At 45.9% G+C, this 17,533-nt stretch overlaps 3 protein-coding genes and 1 long non-coding RNA gene across 8 annotated transcripts in view; 2 read left to right on the forward strand and 2 right to left on the reverse strand.

Moving 5' to 3' along the window:
- Window positions 1–5,448, forward strand: part of WDR33 (WD repeat domain 33) — a 68,075-nt gene extending 62,627 nt beyond the window's left edge. Inside the window, exons 22-23 of the mRNA XM_051626989.1 lie at window positions 726–911; window positions 4,120–5,448. Coding sequence (XP_051482949.1) covers window positions 726–911; window positions 4,120–4,352 — 419 coding nt within the window. The 3' untranslated portion in view covers window positions 4,353–5,448. The remainder of the gene's footprint in view (window positions 1–725; window positions 912–4,119) is intronic.
- On the reverse strand, window positions 905–8,901 carry SFT2D3 (SFT2 domain containing 3). 3 transcript variants are annotated; one of them, XM_051626990.1, is made up of 3 exons: window positions 7,756–8,901; window positions 5,440–5,519; window positions 4,944–5,023 (listed from the first exon to the last, which is right to left on the reverse strand). In XM_051626990.1, exon 1 carries the CDS (start codon window positions 8,834–8,836, stop codon window positions 8,153–8,155), a length of 684 nt encoding a protein of 227 aa, XP_051482950.1. In that variant the 5' UTR covers window positions 8,837–8,901; the 3' UTR covers window positions 4,944–5,023; window positions 5,440–5,519; window positions 7,756–8,152. The 3 variants fall into 3 exon arrangements, with proteins under 3 accessions (XP_051482952.1, XP_051482950.1, XP_051482951.1); XM_051626992.1 differs by lacking the exons at window positions 4,944–5,023; window positions 5,440–5,519 and adding an exon at window positions 905–1,645; XM_051626991.1 differs by lacking the exon at window positions 5,440–5,519 and having other exon boundaries at window positions 4,946–5,023.
- Window positions 8,902–10,839: 1,938 nt separating this feature from the next.
- The window catches only part of LIMS2 (LIM zinc finger domain containing 2), a 32,817-nt gene continuing 26,123 nt past the window's right edge, over window positions 10,840–17,533 (forward strand). For 2 of the 3 annotated variants that reach the window (XM_051625890.1, XM_051625891.1), the window contains exon 1: window positions 16,677–16,844. In XM_051625890.1, the coding sequence (XP_051481850.1) occupies window positions 16,723–16,844 (122 nt within the window). In that variant the 5' untranslated portion in view covers window positions 16,677–16,722. Of the gene's footprint in view, window positions 11,060–16,676; window positions 16,845–17,533 lie in introns of those variants that run through there. The other variant, XM_051625892.1, reaches the window with a different exon arrangement.
- On the reverse strand, window positions 13,854–16,761 carry LOC127387502 (uncharacterized). Its single transcript, XR_007890152.1, has 2 exons — window positions 16,673–16,761; window positions 13,854–14,215 (listed from the first exon to the last, which is right to left on the reverse strand). It is a non-coding gene; the product is annotated as an uncharacterized LOC127387502 (long non-coding RNA).

The raw sequence follows: 17,533 nt of genomic DNA on the forward strand, positions 1-17,533 counted from the left end.
TTCTTCCTGTACCTCGTATGTTAGCGGACTTTTACCACAAGGAAAGCAAAACACAGTTCTTTGATCTTCTAAATTTAGGAAAAAACTTAACTATATGGAATGTAACTGTTGGACTTAATGATCTTGAAGGTCTTTTCCAACCTTGATGATGATTCTATGATTCTAACTGGCTCTAAATGCAACTGTCTCACTGAACTGTCTCATTGTGGCCTCAAAGTCTTGATTTTAAGTGGAATTCTTGTACAGCCCAGAACTGCCCATTTTTGTCACCTCTAAGTGACTGAAGCATATCTCGTGGGGTTTTTTGAGACGTCTGTTAATGGTAGGAGAAATAATTTTCTTGCGTAGCAACTTCTATGTTGTTTGCAAATGACTTTTAGATGTCATGGAAAAAATGGGTGCAAATGACACAGCAATAAATTAAGATGTAATTGTCTCCAAAAGATATGAATATTTAATACTGAAAAGAACACTTTAGATCTGTCACTTCTTTCTTTCTCATCATCTTGTAAACCTGTCTTACTTCTAGCTTTCTTACAACTTATTAATCTGATGTTTGCTTGTTTACCTGTTGGGATGGGGTGGGGAAGCTTTATGTAATTATAACTTAAAATTGTGTGCCAAATAGTGTGGAAAGTATGTAAATTTATGTGACTGCCTCCAAAAATGAGGAACATGATCAGATGAACATTACTCATTATCCTGTTTTCTCTCTTCATGCTCAGGTCCTCGTCCAGATCACCCTCCTCATGACAGGCATTCTCCAGCTAACAGAGAACGTTCTTCTTCGCTCCAGGGCATGGACATGGCCTCATTGCCACCACGTAAACGTCCCTGGCATGATGGACCAGGGAACTCTGACCACAGAGAAATGGATGCTCCAGGTGGACCTCCAGAGGAGAGGGGCAAAGGTAAAAAGCCCCTTGTATTGAAAACTTTTGGTAACAGCAGCATGTTTTCCAACAGCAGGCTTATCCAGAAATCCTCATCAACTGAACTGATCAATATTTGATCTTACCATCTGTGCAACTCAAGACCAATCTTATAGGAACATAACAGAGGGATTTTCTGGGACATCAAATCCAAATCTTCTCTCCAGCATCATATAGTTCTTTATTGTCCTGTTCAAGAGCAGTTAGTTCTTGGCTCTCCATTACTCCAGTTGGAAAACTAAATAAGAGCTTTTTTTCTCCAGTTTTCAGAATAGTTATTTGTTAATATTGGTCACAGTTTAGGCAGCTGTTGGCTTCCTCAGAAGGGGAAGAGATGGAGCAGGTCCTGAGCTCTTCACTCCTGTGACCAATGGCAGGATTCAGTGGAAATGGCAGGAAGCTGAATCAGGGGAGGTTTGAGTTAGATATCAGGAAGAGGTTTTTCACCCAGAGGGTGATTGAGCACTGGAACAAGATCCCCAGGGAAGTGGTCCCAGCACCAAGCCTGCCTGAGTTCAAGAAGGGTTTGGATGATGCTCTCAGGCATGTGGTGTGATTCTTGGGGTGCCCCACACAGGGACAGGAGTTGGACTTGATGATCCTGATGGGTCCCTTCCAACTCAGCATATTCTGTGATTCTACTCTATGATTCAAGAAGCTGTTCCATCACCCAGCCCCACTCGGAAGGGGGAATCAGGAAAAGGAATGGAGACCTGTGGGTTGAAATGAAAACCGATTTAATATTATAATAACAATAACAATAATGAACTAATATTAACCTTAGCGCTGATACAAGATCCAAAGTTACACTCAGCTCCAGGCAGCAGCCACGAACACGTGCTCCCAGCAGTGGAGGCCAAGTCTCAGCCTTCATTCTGTGGGACTTCATGAATCCTGACTTTTTGAAATCTTTTCTTATGAGTTCTCTAACTGTAAGAGTGCAAGTGTGGCCATCCACGATCAGACCAGAAGTCCATGAAGCTCAGTAGCTTGCCTTCAGCAATAGCCAGTAGCAGGTACTGAGGGAAGAGTGTTAAGAACACTCAGTCTGTAGTGGTCTGTCCTTGAAATGCTCTCTTAAAGCAATCAAGATCTGTAGTTTGGTGACTTACTGACGTTGCTTCTCTAATTGCTTTAAGAATCATATAAACTTTTGACATCTACAGACAGAGCTCTAAAACTTAACTGCAGTAGACTATGCTTTTAAAAAAAATAGGAAGGGAAATGTTTGTCTCTTGTTTTAAGCCTATTGTTCACTAATTCCATTCGATGATGTCTTGGGTTTTAATTGGAACTGTTGAAAATTGATCCCTATTATTTCTGTATGCCACCTGATTGCATCAGACTACCATTTCCAGTCTGCACTGGCTCTCTCCTGAGTTCTCTTCTCACTCTCTCTTCAGAGTGCTGACCTGTTTAGTTATTTTCGTGGAAATTCTGTATCTTTTACTGTCCTTATTACTATATACTATTTTCAGTTTAATTTATACTTTTGTAAATTAAACAAGGTAACTAGGAATTGCACACACTGTTTAAGATGTGTTCTAAGCATGGATTGCTGCAGTTCACTTGGTTTTGTTCTGTTTTCTCCATTCTTTCCCCATAGCTCCTGGTGTCCCATTTCCCACTTCAACTACTGAACGATCACAAGGCATTTCATGCAACCAGCTACTGCAACTGACAAAACAGGTTCTTGTGGCTTTAGTGGCAGGTTCAGAGCCTGTTACTGTTCATGCTGTCCCACAGTCACCCTGTTAGCCTTGCACCAGTTCTCCATGGGTTTTCTTTTTATATATCTCAGGGTTGCCAATGTCAGCTTTTTTAATGCTGCTTTTCATGTCCTCACGTTGACTCTCCACTGTTAGGCAGTGATCAGTGACTGAGGTTCTTCTCACTTGCTTCAAAATGTTGAGCTGTCAGCCTAGAGTTCAGCTTCTTGTTGTTAGACCTCTACTGCACAGCTTTGATGACACTGAATTTCCTTCTCCTTCTCTGATTGTTGTCCTGAAGCTCATTTAGTTTTAACTGTATGCCAGTCCTCCTCCACGTGGACTGTATTTCCAGTGTTGTATTAACAGCAGGTTTTATCATTCCTTCACAAATGTTTTAAATAAAACTCTGCTGGTAAACTTCTCTTATCAATATTTTCCCTTTCAAAACTGTATGTTGTGCTTCTCATTGAGCCAGCATCCTACCAAATCTTAAAGATTCCTTTAAGATTAATAGAGATAATATGATAATAATTTGTGATAACTCTTACCAAATTCCTTATTGAAGTGAAAACAATTGCTAACTCCTACATTTTTGTGCCTGGATGACTCACTAGTCATCAAAGAAAGTTTAGAACAGTGGAAGACAGCCTGATAAATGCAACACCACCAATACTTTTTCATGTATGGGCTGTGTCACCGTCACTTGTATTTGTAAAGTCACCTGAAGATTAAAACTTCATGAATTATAAGCTCTGTTGAACAATTTGGACTCTATTTTACACAGAACCTAGCAGAGTCAACAAAAAAAATCACTCTTGCTGAAGTGGATATCCTGATTTAGCTGTAGCACATGTTCATAAAGCACTGTTAACCATCAATTTTTTCTTCAAAATACTCCTTGTTATTTTGAGCTAATGGGTTTTTTGGTATTAATTTACGTATCAGTACAAAAAAGAGCTGGGCCAAGTAGAAAATTCTGTTTCTGGAAATTAAGAGGTCATGTAGTTGCTGGTTGGTCATAAAATAAGTACTTTTTCCATTATTTCTAGCAAAAAATAGAACAAAACAGTAATGTCACTTATAGGCTTCACCACCCACCTCAAATGATCCATCAGCCTTTGCTTAGGAACAAAAGAAATTGCTATAAAAATACAGAGATGGTGTTAAAGCATAAGAATCAGGACACCACGACTATCACTGTTCTAACTTACTAAGTGATAGATGACTGTATCAGAGATAATCTCCTTTAGTCCCCAAGAACTGCTTGACTGCTGTCCATCTTCTGCACTGTAATGGAGACATTGAATCTATGTAAGAAAAATCATATAGAAGGAGGAGGTGTAACATTACAGGTCTCAACCACATTTGGTCTGTGAATGATGATACCACAGGAGAACTTGCTACAGATGTGGTATGTCTGAGGAGAGGCACAGCCTAGACTTCAACATCAGTAACCCTCTGTGCTTCATTTTTAGGACGAGGAAATTCAGGACCTTCACAGAGGGCACCAAAGTCTGGGAGGTCTAGTTCTTTAGATGGAGACCATCACGATGGATTCCACAGAGATGAAGCTTTTGGTGGAGGCCCTGCAGGAGGCAACAACCCCTCCCGAGGAGGGAGGAGTGGAAGTAGTTGGGGAAGAGGAAATAACATGAACTCAGGTCAGTCAAGAAGAGGAGCATCTAGGGGTGGTGGACGAGGCCGATAGAAGAGGCTTTGACTGGGTCACACCCGGTCCTTGCTGGACAATGTTTAAACAGACCGCTCCTCTGGACTCATAAAGTAACCCTGCAACACCACAAACCTGGATTCTTAACTGGGATAACTGAATGTGCATTAGTTCCTAACAAGGGTCCTTCCCTAAATAATCCAACTGCTACTAGCTGCAGTATTGTAGCTAGCTTTCTGTTTCGTGCCCTCCACCCATTTTCCTCACCTTTTACCTACTTTGTTTTGTGAAGAGCTGGAATTTTTTTTAAGTGTTGTGAGACAGAGCACCTCCACAGATTTTCAGTTCACCTCCAGACAGAAACTTGTTTCTATATGTACAGTTTGTCAGAAGAGTTACTTTGGTTTTGTATGAATACAGAATGTAATTTGTGCAAAAAATAAGAAATCAACACAGCGTGTGATTCTTTACTCACCTATGACTATAAAGAGGGGGTTGTCTTTTAAGTAGACTTGTGTATCAGATGGAGCAACAGAACTACCTCCTGAAATCTCAGCCATTTAAAATACTAATGGCTTGTTCCTAGTTTTTTGGTTTATCACACATGCAGAATTTTCATTTTCAGCTTTAGCCACAGCTGTCTACAAGATTACAAGTGGGGTAAAATTCCAACACGCTGGAAACCACCGCTGCTTGCTAGTCTACCAATCCTGGAAGAGAAAAAAGTGGAACATCATTTAGAAAAAGCTGTTACAGTAGACACAGTGTGAGCTCTAAGCTGGGCTGCTCACAAAACAGACACGGGCACAAAAATTGTCGTTCTGCGCCTTGCCGGGGAAAGACCAATATTTTTGTTCAAAACATTAGCTCTTTATAGAAATTGAGGAATAAAGTTTAGCAGCTTGTTTACTATGTTTTACAATGGTCATAGGACACATTGCTTAATGATCCGGGTGTTCAGTAAAGTCTGGTGCATTTCAAATGCTGAGATGCAAACCTCGATACTTTCATCCTAACATTTTTTTAAGGATCTTTTTATTTAGAATATTGTTTCCTACTTTTACTAGGGGAGTGAAACGAGGAGGGGCCATTCCTCTTTCCCACATTTCATAATAAAGTTGCTTACCAACCATGAGTTGCTGTTTTCCCCATATATTTACATTAATCATCTCCAGCCACCAGGTTATCAAAAGGCTCCTTTAACACCTGCAGCATCAATGAAAATTTTATCATGTAAGTACATTTTCTAAAGCCATCTCTCAGGAAGGTCTACATTGAGGGTCTAGAACATCATGTAAACTGAAAAAATATCACTACTGGGCTCCTCTCTCCCGGCCTGGCCTTGAATTTCATGTTAGTCAGGATAAGATGGCAACATAGTTGTAGAGCTGACAAGGCTACTGCAACAACCCAGCCATGCAGGGCAGCTTTTCATCTGCCTTCTCATATAGCCAACTTTACTGGTTTAAGTCCTGATGACCTATCCTAGTTCAACTGAACAAAGCACAATGCTCTGCTGCTGTTCTCTTGGTTCAGCCACTCACAAGTATGCTTTTTTTCCTTAATTTGTAGTCTGAAAATGGCATTTGAAAATGATAGTAACTAACTCTGATTATTAGCCTATAAAATTCTTGTCATGAGGCTCTGGAGAGACAGACTGGTTGTAAAGGAATTAACTGGGAAACAGGTGAGATGCATCTGATATGACTCAGTTTCTTCTTTCAGGGGGAAAAAAATATCTGCTTTTTCCTCTGTCTCAAGAAGGGCTTTGGTCACTTTTGGTATACGTCTGGGAGTTAGCATCTATCCTGATGTTTTAATGATAAATGCCAATGATTTAATCATTAACAAAGGGGAAAGCTGCCTTTTTTTTTTTTTTTTTCTCCAACAAGCCTTATATATTTTCAAAGGGCTGAAAGTGACTTTTGTCTAGTAGTTTTGAACATGTCATTTAGAGGATGAGCTTCAGTCCCTAATTAAGCCACAAATCTTCTACCAAAACAAGTTAGAGTGCACCTTGTAACAGGAAGCCCAGTTTTCTCTATCTAGACTACAGGGAGCATGCTTGTTTTTCCTCTGATGGTTGGTTAACTCCTTAAACCGTGATGGTCCTTGGTGTTAAGTGATATTCTTCATTTTCAAAACTCTAAGTTTTAAAATATTCCACAATCATGGAATATGCACAGAAAGTCGTAAGAAAACTGAACAATTAGCTGTTGTATAAAATCTTAGAAGGTGGCAGAGTAGCAGGAGAGAGAAGCAGCTTCTCAGTCTGTGAGACTGTGACGCACTACTGCTGGAAAATTGATCCAATTACTTAGTGGGAATATAATCCTGTATTCTTCACACCAAGTTTGTTTACCAATGCTGCATGTAGAATCCTTATGCTCTACCTGCTAGTTTACAGCTCCACTTTATCTACTATTTGTTTAACTTGAAACTGCTGTTAGGAATAAAATTATTTTACATGTTACAGCTTTGAAGTTGTAAAAATGAGGGAACTAATTTAATGCTACTCAGACAGCTCTGATCTACATTTTAAAGGAAAAAAGTGACCATTAGTGCAATGTCTATACTGACATTTGGTACACAAAATTTTATTAAATCCATCTATGTACATTTAAGTACCCCCATTTAACAATTTCAATTTAATTCAGAGCAAGTATGAAGTGAATACACTAAACCCTCAGCAGTGAGATACAGGTGAGGCCTGGCAGTACCAGTTAGCAGCAGCAGTGCAGTTATACAGCCCAAACTGAGGTACCTAGCTCCCAGCAGGAACTGTCAGCCTGAATTCAGCACCTTCCTAAGGCTCCTTAGTTCCTGCCCTGAAGTAAGAGCTGTGCCAGCTGCAACAGGCTCTGACTAATCACTAGCAAACCTATTTCTGAAGGTCATGCTGTGGCAAGTAATTCCTGCCCAAGTTGAAAAAGATATATATATATATAAAACAAAAATTGTAAGAGGTGAAGCTACCATTTTAGAACCAAAGTATTTGCTACCTTACAGCAGCTGTGAGGCAGCAATACCTGCAAGGCACCTTTTGTCCTGTCATCAAAGAAGACTTACACTTACAGCTAGTCTTCGTGACCCACAGCCCCAGGAAGTTTGTTTCACCTACTGGCTGCTATTTTAAAGATGTTTCTTAGAGAGCATATAAGTTCAGTGGACACAGTATTCAATACTCGCCCCTGACTTGAGTAGCTGATGACTGGGCTAGACAGCGACTCAAAGTATGTGTTCAGAGTGTTGGGATCGGCACAAGGAGTTAACAGCGGCTAGCTATTTTTGAACGTTCACCCCCACACTTCATCAGATTTTGGCAAATTGTTCCTGTGTTCCAGCACCAGTCAGCCCTACGCACCTCAGCTGACAGAGACTGGGTTTGCACGTAGTGGGCAAGTCAATAATTACATTTAATCGGCTCTGTAATCTCACTCACGTTTTGAAGTAGGCTGCAGCAGCCACATGGTCCTATACTGCAGGTAGGGAAGTGGGGTGCTGCCAGCTCCGCCCGGAGCCCAGCGACTCCAGGCCCGGGATATCGAGCTGACTTGGAATAGGGTAAGATCCCGAGCTCGGGGCGGGCTCGGCGGGCACCGCTACCGCCGTAAGGGACGCGGCCGAATGAGTCCAGAGTCACTGCTGCCGCTCCCGGAGGCAACCGCTGCTCCTCTTGCTCGGGAACCGGCGAGGAAAGGCCAGCAGGACGACGGCGGTGCAGAGAAGCGGCATCCCCGTCTCGCAGAGGCGTCTTCGAGGCCGCGCCTCGCCAGCCCCAGGCCCTCAGTCCTGCCCGCCAGTGCCCCCGCGGCGGCGAGCCCGGGCTGGCGCAGCGTTCACACCGGCAAGGCCTTGTCGCGGCGACGCAGCACGGCCCCCAAGAGGCCGGCGAGGCGGCGCAGGCCGGCGGCGCCCCCGGGCACGGCGGACAGCAGCGCGGCGGCCACGGCGCCCAGCTGCGCGGCTGCGCCCAGGCCGGCCAGGCCGGGGCTGCGCAGCCCCAGCGCCGCGTACAGCGTCCCGGCCAGGGCGCCCAGGTACAGGAGGGTGCCGCGCCCGGGCTCCCGCAGCAGGCGGGCGGGGCCCCGCAGCAGGGCGGCGGCGCCCAGGGCGCAGAGCGAGCCCAGGGACCAGAGCAGCGCGAACTTGCGGGCGCGGAGCAGCAGCAGCGGCGCGTACAGCGCGGCCAGCCCGAAGCAGAGGGCGGCCAGCAGCAGGCACAGCCCGCTCCCCACCAGCCGCTGCCAGCGCGACAGACCCGGCAGGCAGGGGTCCGCCTCGGCCGCCCACAGCCAGCCCGCGCCCGGCCCCGTCCCGGGTGCAGCCGCCGCCGCGGGGGATGGGCCGCGGTTCAGCGGGAAGCGGCTCAGGGAGCCCAGCCAGGCCCTCAGGCCGCCGCTCCCCGCCTCCTCCTGCGCTCGGCCGGCGGGCGGCGGGGCGGGGGCCGCGCTGGAGCCGCCGGCGACAGCGGCCTTTGACTGCGCCAGGTAGTCCTGCAGCTGCCGGCCCAGGTCCGCCATGGCGGGCAGCGGCGGCCGCTGGGCGCTACCCCGCGCCGCCCGCCCGCCCCGCCGCCATCTTCCGGAGCGGCTGCATCCGGGTTACCGGCCACCCACGTGAGGCGGCGCGCCTGCGCGGGGCGCGTGCCCTGCCCTGCGCTGCTTCCCGCGCGGGCAGCCCGGCCGGCCTGCGGGCCTGGGCCTGCTCCCCTTTGCCTGCCGTAGCTTCAGAGGAAAGGCAGATTTGTCTGCTAAAATAACGCGAAAGGCTGTGGGGCGGGGTGCCAGGGGCGGCCTGGGGGGTTGTGTCTGCTGGAGGGAGAGAAAACCCGCTGCAGCTGCCCCTCAGAAGCGACTAGCAGGACGTGGCAGCTGCGAGTGGTAACGGTTCCTAGTTTCAGATGGGAGGTGGTGTCACGTTCAAAATGTAGTTCGGTAGGGAAAAGATGATATTTGAGATTGGTAGAATTCACAGGTATCTCCACGGGGTGCAGGTGGCGAGAAGGGGTTGCCCAGAGCTGGCTGCCCAGTGGCTGGGAGGTAACAAGGCCGGGCGCTGCTGGGCTCCTCTGGAAACCCGTGGCAACACCTGGAGCGTCCTCCTCACATGCTCAGTCCAAGCGACCACTTCTGCTCTCTACAAGAGAGCTGCAAGAACAGACATGCTGCACGGTGGTGCCCAGACACCGTTACAGAAGAAGCTAGAGATGTAGAGAGTAACTAAGAACTTGTCTGTTACTGTGTGCTCAGCCAAGTCTGTTAAATCGTTGGCCATTCGTTAACAAGATTACCTATTGCCCTTTCTCCAGTCAACTGCTAAACCAAAATGAAACCATCTGACTCGGCTCTTCATAGTAGTTTAAAGAAGTAATTAAAAAAACACTAAATGTTATTTTAACCTGTATGTTTCTAAACATTTACTGCAGGACTGAACAGTATCTTTAGGGTTGGTGAGTCACCTTGTACTAGGCTACCTCGCAAGATAAAAATGAAGTTTTAAGTCGGTTTTCGGGAGAAGCTCCCTGGTCCCATTTGGTGAATCACTTTAACATTGCATTACTGTGTCAGAGAAGATACAACTTTTTAAGTGGTCGGGATGAACTTCAGTCATGAGCAGTAAGGCACTGCATTTATCAAAAGCATCACACCAGGAGGAGTCCTCCGGAGGGAGCGTGATCTCTCTTCCTTTTGGCAGCAAAGGATGGAGCTGGCCAAGATGTGACCTTGGAGACCCAGCAGTTAGAAACACATTCCAGCTGTTACCAGTCTTAGTTGGAACACTTTGCTACTAGTTAAAATAAAGCTTACTGAAGAGGAAAAAAAAAAAAAAATCAGTAAAAGGAAAATTCTCTTCATCCTGGCTCAAACCAGGACACCCTGCAACCGCCTTCTAGAAGACAGCCTTCCAGACGTGTCCTCTGCTGCCCCGCGGGCAAAACACGCCGCAAAGTTGTTTTCTCCTCGCCCTGGGGATGTGCAACGATTGTAAAAGCGGCAGGCAGGAAGCGCGGCTGCTTTGTTCGCAGGGCAAGATGTGACGCCCGTGCAGTGCGTGCCAGATAGAACCGTGGTGGGGCCGTGCGGGCTGCCCGCCTGCCCAGCTGCCTGCCTGCCCAGCTGCCTGCCTGCCCAGCTGCCCGCCTGCCCAGCTGCCTGCCTGCCCAGCTGCCCGCCTGCCCAGCTGCCTGCCCCGCTGCCCGCCCCGCTGCCCGCCTGCCCGCCTGCCCCGCTGCCCGCCTGCCCAGCTGCCTGCCCCGCTGCCCGCCCGCCCCGCTGCCTGCCCCGCTGCCCGCCTGCCCAGCTGCCTGCCCCGCTGCCCGCCCGCCCCGCTGCCTGCCCCGCTGCCCGCCTGCCCAGCTGCCTGCCCCGCTGCCCGCCCCGCTGCCCGCCCGCCTGCCCCGCTGCCCGCCCCGGTGCCCGCCCCGGTGCCCGCCCCGCCTCACGGCACCCGCCGAAGTGCTGGGGACCCGCGGCCGTGCCCTGGGCGGGCCCGCTCCGCCACTTCGTTACTCAGTATTTCTTTGCCTTTATAGGAAAAATATGCGCGGGGCCGGGGGGGCTGCCCTGAGTCACCAGGGGCTGCGGCTCCCGCCCACGCCCAGGGAGCCCTGGCCGGGCCGGGGCGGGGTTTGTGCTGCCCGCCGGGGCTGGCAGGGGCCGGAGCCGCCGCGCCGAGCCGCCTGGCCCGCCTCGCAGCCCCGCTCTGGCACGGCCCGGCCGGGACAGCGCCGCCATGACGGGCAGGTAAGGCCGGGCTGGCGGCCGGGGAGCCCGGGCCCGCGGGCGCTCCCTGCCCCGGGTGGCAGGCGTGGACGGGGCGGGAGCGGCCCCTTTGCCCGGGGAAGAGCCGCGGCGTGCCCGGTGGGGCGCGGTGCGGGAGGTGCAGGAGGAGGGGGCATGCAGCGGCCGGGGAAGGGCAGCTCCCGCCGCGCTGGCGGCCCCGCGTGGAAACCGTCGTTTCCGCGAGTGGGAAACCTGACTGACCTCGTGGAAGAGCAGAGCAAGGGCAGCTGCGCCGCGCCTGGCCCTGCGCGGGGACTCGGCGCGGGGCGGTGAGAAAAGCCGGAGCAGGAGAGGGACGGAGCGGTTGTGGAGCCGGGCGCCGTGGGGCGGGCGCCCACAGCCCGTCCCGCTGTGCCCCCCGCACCCATCCTCTCACTGCCTCTCTGCCCACACCTTCAGCCTCCACTTCTTGGAACTGCCCTTGGAGCTACATGCTCCAAGAGCTGTTGAAATCTGGAGTTTTATTCTCCTCCCACGCTGTCTGACACTGGAGAACTCTGTAAAGCCAGCTAATTGTCAGATGTAAATGAGAAAAGCAGAGGGGAAAGCGTTTAATGACATCTTCCAAGGGTTTGAGCAAATGCTTCAGTGTCTCCGATCACTTTGTTCTCCCATCTGTAAAATGAAATCCAGAAGTTATAAAGCAGTTTGTGAAAATAAGCCTGCCTTTGTCAAATGTCTTGAAGATGAAAGGCACAAAAAAGTAATATTAAAATTAATAGGGTGCCTTTTTCAGAAGAGCCATCCTGAATATCACTATCATTATTGTAATACTGAAGCATTCCTGTTCATGACTAGGAATACTAAAATAGATCCTGAGTAGTTTGTGTATAAGTATTCATTTTTCTTTTGTGTAAAGTCTTGATGTTTGGATTGTGCAGTTTCTTATTATTTTACGTAGATCACATTTGGTGGGTCATTAGGTATGAGAACATAATGAATAATTGTTATATCCTCATCTATAATTTGGATGAGTGTTATTTTTGCTCACTGTGATGGCAAATTGATGTTGATGGGTGATTGTGCATATTCAAAACACTTCTGGTTTTTTGCCTCCTGTCTTCAGATTAGTCTTTTCAGTCTTATTAGGTGTGCATTTAGAAGTTTGCATTCATTTGCTTACAACTAGAGGAAGAATCAAGAGTCTTAAATGTTCGCAGGTCTGGGTGACCCATGCAGCTTCTAAATGGAGACAAGATGGGGAGGACCTGGGAAGACCTGTGGCTGTTGGAAGCCAGCTGATTTTATTTTTGTACAACTGTGGTGTAGTACTGTTTAGAATGATAGGTTTACCTCAGGTGAAATCACTCAGCTGCAGAGGATGGTGGGAAATGCCTGTGGACAGTAACCCGTGTTGTCTTCTCTCTGTTTTTCTTCAGAAACATGCCTGTTAGGCTACAACACTGTATTTAGGGAGAAGCTCTGACATGAAAGCAGGAGGCTTGGTGGAGAGTTCCAGGGTAGTTGGGAGACTGCGGAGTGTGCAGTTCTTCAAAGTAGTGCAGGATTTCTGTCTCCTTTTCCTCAGATGTACTGCATTGTCTTTAGCTTTTGAAAAGTGAATACAAGTGCTATTTTATGTTTTCAGAAATGCTTGTTCTGGCAAGTTTGTCAGCTATGAAAATGTCAGTTTCTGTCTGCTGTAGTTCCTGGGACAGAATGATTAACTGGTCTATCAGAGACGTTCATGATAGCTGTAATTCAGCTGATTTTTCCAGCAAAACAAAACCTGTACTTTTCAGTGTCTGTGAAAGCACCTTGCATGGCCAGTGCCATGTGATGAGCACCATGGTTTGTGCTGGTTTTGGCCTGGGACAGACTCCTCAGGCATTAGGAAGATAGCAGCATGGAGAGGGTACTTCTGGGATCTACCAACAGGTCACTCTGCTGCACCCTGACCAGATGTTCCCTGTGTGTCACGTGACAGTTCTTAAAATCTGTCGACATGATGTAATCAAATGTTCTCTGGCTTTTGAGGTTCAGGGGTTTCTGGTTCTGGAAGGAGAGGAACTGTTTCACAGTTGGACCATCTCCACAATATTGATCTGTGGGAACCTTCCAGAGCCAGGAACATGACACGAATGTGCCTCTGGTTTTGAAACTGTTGACACGGGGAAGGGAATGATTCTGTTGTGTTACAGTGTGTTACAGCAAGAAGGACTGGAGGACATGGAGTGCTGACACATTCTTTTTCAGTGCAGCTTTCTTGTCAGGTAGAAACACAGAAGGACTTGGTTCTAGGTATTAAGATGACTGAGGTGTTGTTAGTAATTAAAATAGATTTGTTCTAAGTGTTCTGTCCCATTTAGCTGCAGAGGGTGTCTTCTGAATTTAAATAGCTGCAGTAATTTGATTTATTTTTAGCATTAGGGAAAAATACAATTCCAGAAATGCAAAGAAAGATGTGCACTCTCATGTGCATATTCATAGTATAAAATTATTCAAAATAGGTGACTATTTAGCAAGGGAAATTAAAGTGTTCCACATGTAATGAGCTACTTTGTTACAATGTGAGGTTTTTGATTTGTTAGAGAAAAGTGGTAAGCATTTCTAATAGTAAGTCTGACTGACACATCTTGGCTGAGCTATTTTATTTCTCTGTGTCTTGACTAAAGCACCTGTTACAGTCCCTAATTTCAAGAACAGGCTGTAGTTCAGAGGGATGCTATTAATTAAAAAAAAAATCACCTTTTCTTTGTTTATATCTGTTCCAACTAAGATCCAAAGATAATAGGATGGAAAGAAATTAAAGAGCTGTGTGCATTTTAGTTTTATTAAGATACATGATTTTGAACTCTGTGTAGGAGAGTGTGTTCAGATATAAAGCCAGGATGTTTCTAAGCAGCCTTTTTATATTTTGCAATGTTGAGAAATAAAATTAATGTGATTTTTTTTTTTTTTTTCCTTTACAAGTATACTTTGGTGCTTCCTTATCAATAAATAAGAGAAGACTGCTTCTATAACTTGTATTTGATGTGTTTGTTCCATCTTCCCGTTTTTATCTTTTGCCTTTTCAAGGACTGTTGGAGTTTGGTGGAAGAGTTGATTGTTGGGTCTTCTTGAAGTTTTTTTGCTCCTGTGTTGTGCATTATTTTCTTTGTTGTTGTTTGTTATTTCCTAAGAAATAAGATAAATGAATGACCAGTAAAGAAAACATTGTCAACTGCCCAAAGCAGAAGATAAACTAGAAATAAAAATCATTTTTGTGAAGACTTTACTGCTGTAGTGTTGATTAGAAAACATAAAGGTTAAAATGCTCATGCTGTTTTATATTGCCTTTAGAAATTTATGTAATACAAAGCACAAGGAAAAATGTTTCTTAAGTGCATGTTTCAGAACAGAATTATTTTTGTAAGAAAATTTTATTATCACTATCCTTGGTCTAATTTGGATCTGGATACGCCTATGTACTTCCTGCAGTTAACAAAAGAAGAGCAGCTGCATTTACAGATCTGCTTATTGATTCTTCCTAATCCAGTTGAGGTAAGAAATAAGAGTATATTATTTTTTACTAGGTTAGTGTTTGTCTAGATGCTTTTTAATTCAGTAGAGAGCTGCTGCTGTGCGTGTGCTCCATTTTGTGAAGCAATTGCAAGTAAAGGGGTTTGAAAGACATGGAGAGTATAAAGGTTGATGGTAGTAAGAAATGTTCTTGGTCCTCACTAGAAAGTATGTGCATCAAAAGAAGAGAAGTCTCATCTCTCTGAGGTATGAGCTCCCATTTCTATTATTCTGCGTTGAAAAATGTGGTTTTAATCTTATTATCTTCCCTTCTAAATCTGTTCTCCAAAGCTCTCTAGATAAATTTTAACTTGTTGGCAGGACCCTAGTAGTCTGTTTTGGGGACACAGAGGTGCTTCTCTGAGGTGAACTACTTGTTAGTTACTGCCTGAAAGAAGTCTAGCTGCTTGCTTCTCTGCTTTGGCACAGAAAGTAAGCAGCAGATTTTAGCGTCAACTCTGTCTCTTCAAAGTGATCTGTCAAGAGGGAAAGAAAAACAAACCCATGCGTTTTCACTCTTTATGTGTGAGGCAGCAAGACAGGAGTGAGTGAGTGAGTGGAGGGATGGGAAGACAGGATGGTTATTGTTTTGAGGTCTCTTCCTTCAATCCCCTCACCTTCCCTTTTGAGGAAGAGAGTCCTACTTTCTTGTGGAAGAGTGATTATTTGAAAACCAATAACATCGTGTTATGTGAGTCAGGAGGGCAAGTTTAGATATTTGAGAGAGAAGGAGATTTTTAGCCTGATTGCTTAAGGTTAAGGGAGATTAATGCTGCAGTGGTTTCACAGTTTACTTTGTGCTAAAAGTAAAAAGGTGATTTAATATTACATTTTTAAAGTATTTTATTGCTCTAAAATGTAAGAAGTCATAAAAAAAAACAGTATGGAAGACATCTTTCTTCTGTTCCATTTACATAACAAAGCAGAAATGGATAAAGCAGGCATGCAATCTGAAAGAAATTATTGCTGTCAGGAGCCTGAAACTCCCAATGAAAGTGGGTGAGTTGTAGATTTTGAGGTTACAGATTTCTGGGTTTGAAAGTATGATGTTCTTTATTTGTGCCTGTTCTGCTAGGTCCCAGTAAACCCTCCTCTTTTTCTTTAAAGGTCAGGAGGGATCTCTGCTGATCAATACTCATTTAGTCCTTAAGTCATCACATCTACATCTCTTTTTTTTTTTTCCCCTCCGTAGCTTGCCAGGCTGTAGTCATGGAATATATTTCACTCTCATGCTACAAAAATCCTCACTTTTTTAATGATCTACTAAAAAATAATTTGTTGGTCCTGACTTTGAAGATGTTTTTCATGCTGATGAAATGATACTCAGATGCTCCCATCCTCCACTCCTTTCCCTTTGTTCTCTTAAAAACTGACTTATGTATTCTCAAAGTTTTACTCTTTCTGCTGCCCTGCACTTGCTTGAGTCATTTGTGCTGTGTGAGCCTCCTGCATGCAGGGGTGGGTGGAGAGTGCTAGGAAAGGCGATCTCCTCTAGGAAGGCCCTGTTCAGTCCCCAGCAGAGAGCTCTGGAGGCTGGAATGCCAAGTGTGCTGCTTCTCCCTGACTCTCCCCTGCATGCCACTTGTGCAGGCTGGAGTGTGTCTGGAGAGCAGAAGTCTTCATGGAATATGCCTTATCCCAATGGTGGGAGTGGTTTTCTTGTTTGTGGTATCCATGAGACCTCGTGCAGGGCAGCACCTTGGAGGTGCCGGGGTCTGATACTGATCTGCAGCAAACTGAAGTGTTTGTGGTCAAGAGATCTAGTAAATCTGCTTTGCTCTTCATATTTATCTGTTGCTTTGATCAGAAAGTCTTCTTGAATTAAGCTAATTATGTGAAGACTAGGGATTTATTTTTCTTTAATCTCACAAAATTTATACAGTTATATTTTGGAAGTCTAAACCAGAATGAGCTACAGATGCAGGTAATAATAATACAGGAAAGAGGTTGTCTGATCTTTAAGACTGTCACAGAATGGCAGGAGCTGTAAGAAACAATGCTTGAGCGGGGGTCTCTGCATCCTGCTGCAGCTCTTGTAAACGTGAAGGCAACTCCCAAAGGAAGGTGACTCACCGAATGTCCGTGCTGGCTCCAGTTCTCCCATCACTGTGGCCCTGGGTGCCATGGCTGGCCTGAGGCTTGGGGGGCTGGCGTCCTCCAGGCTTTATCAGCGCCGGCAGGACCGGCTCAGCACCACGGTGTCACCCCTGGGCAGCAGGACAGACACAGCGGCTGCGATCCGTGGGTACGTCTCTGAGATGAATGGTTTTGTTGAAGCGTTTTTCAGCATTTGATGCTCATTTTTGGGTGGTGGGGCTTTTTGATTGAATTGTCTGCATGCAGCCAGAGGGGGTTGAAGTCTATTTATTTTCATTTCCAAGTAGATTATGAAAGAAAGGACTTTCCTAATGAGGAAGTGTTTGGTTTTAACAATAACAGGAAGGCAACAACGGAGACCCTTTCCTGTTTTGAAGCACTAAACTAGCTGTTCAGAACCAACATTAGTGCTAGTGTTGTTAGTGGTGAAGTATTTAGGCACTGTGGGAGTAAAGAAATGCTGAAAGGCACTGATTTTTCAAAATGTTGATAAAATTCTGCAGTTCCTTGGTTTTTAGAGCTCACCACTCCTTTAACTTTAGTTTTTATAAATAACTGCAGACCATCAGAAACTGAAGCTTCCAGTATAGCTGCTTCATGAGATTATTTAGAACACATCAACCAAAGCTGCTTAAATCTGCCCAGCCTTCCATTATTTGATTTGATCTGATCATTGCTTTTCCTATGCCTCAGTTCAAAATTTTACTTCTCAATTTTGTTGAAGTTAATTTTGGCCAAGAGAGAAATGAACAGAAATAAAACAAAACTTTAGTTTCTTGCATTTTGGGAGAACTGTGAGCTGCAGCAGCATGAGTGTAGGATCTGAAGTCTCTGACA

This window comes from Apus apus, chromosome 8 (genome assembly GCF_020740795.1).
Source record: "Apus apus isolate bApuApu2 chromosome 8, bApuApu2.pri.cur, whole genome shotgun sequence".
Taxonomy (NCBI): domain Eukaryota; kingdom Metazoa; phylum Chordata; class Aves; order Apodiformes; family Apodidae; genus Apus; species Apus apus.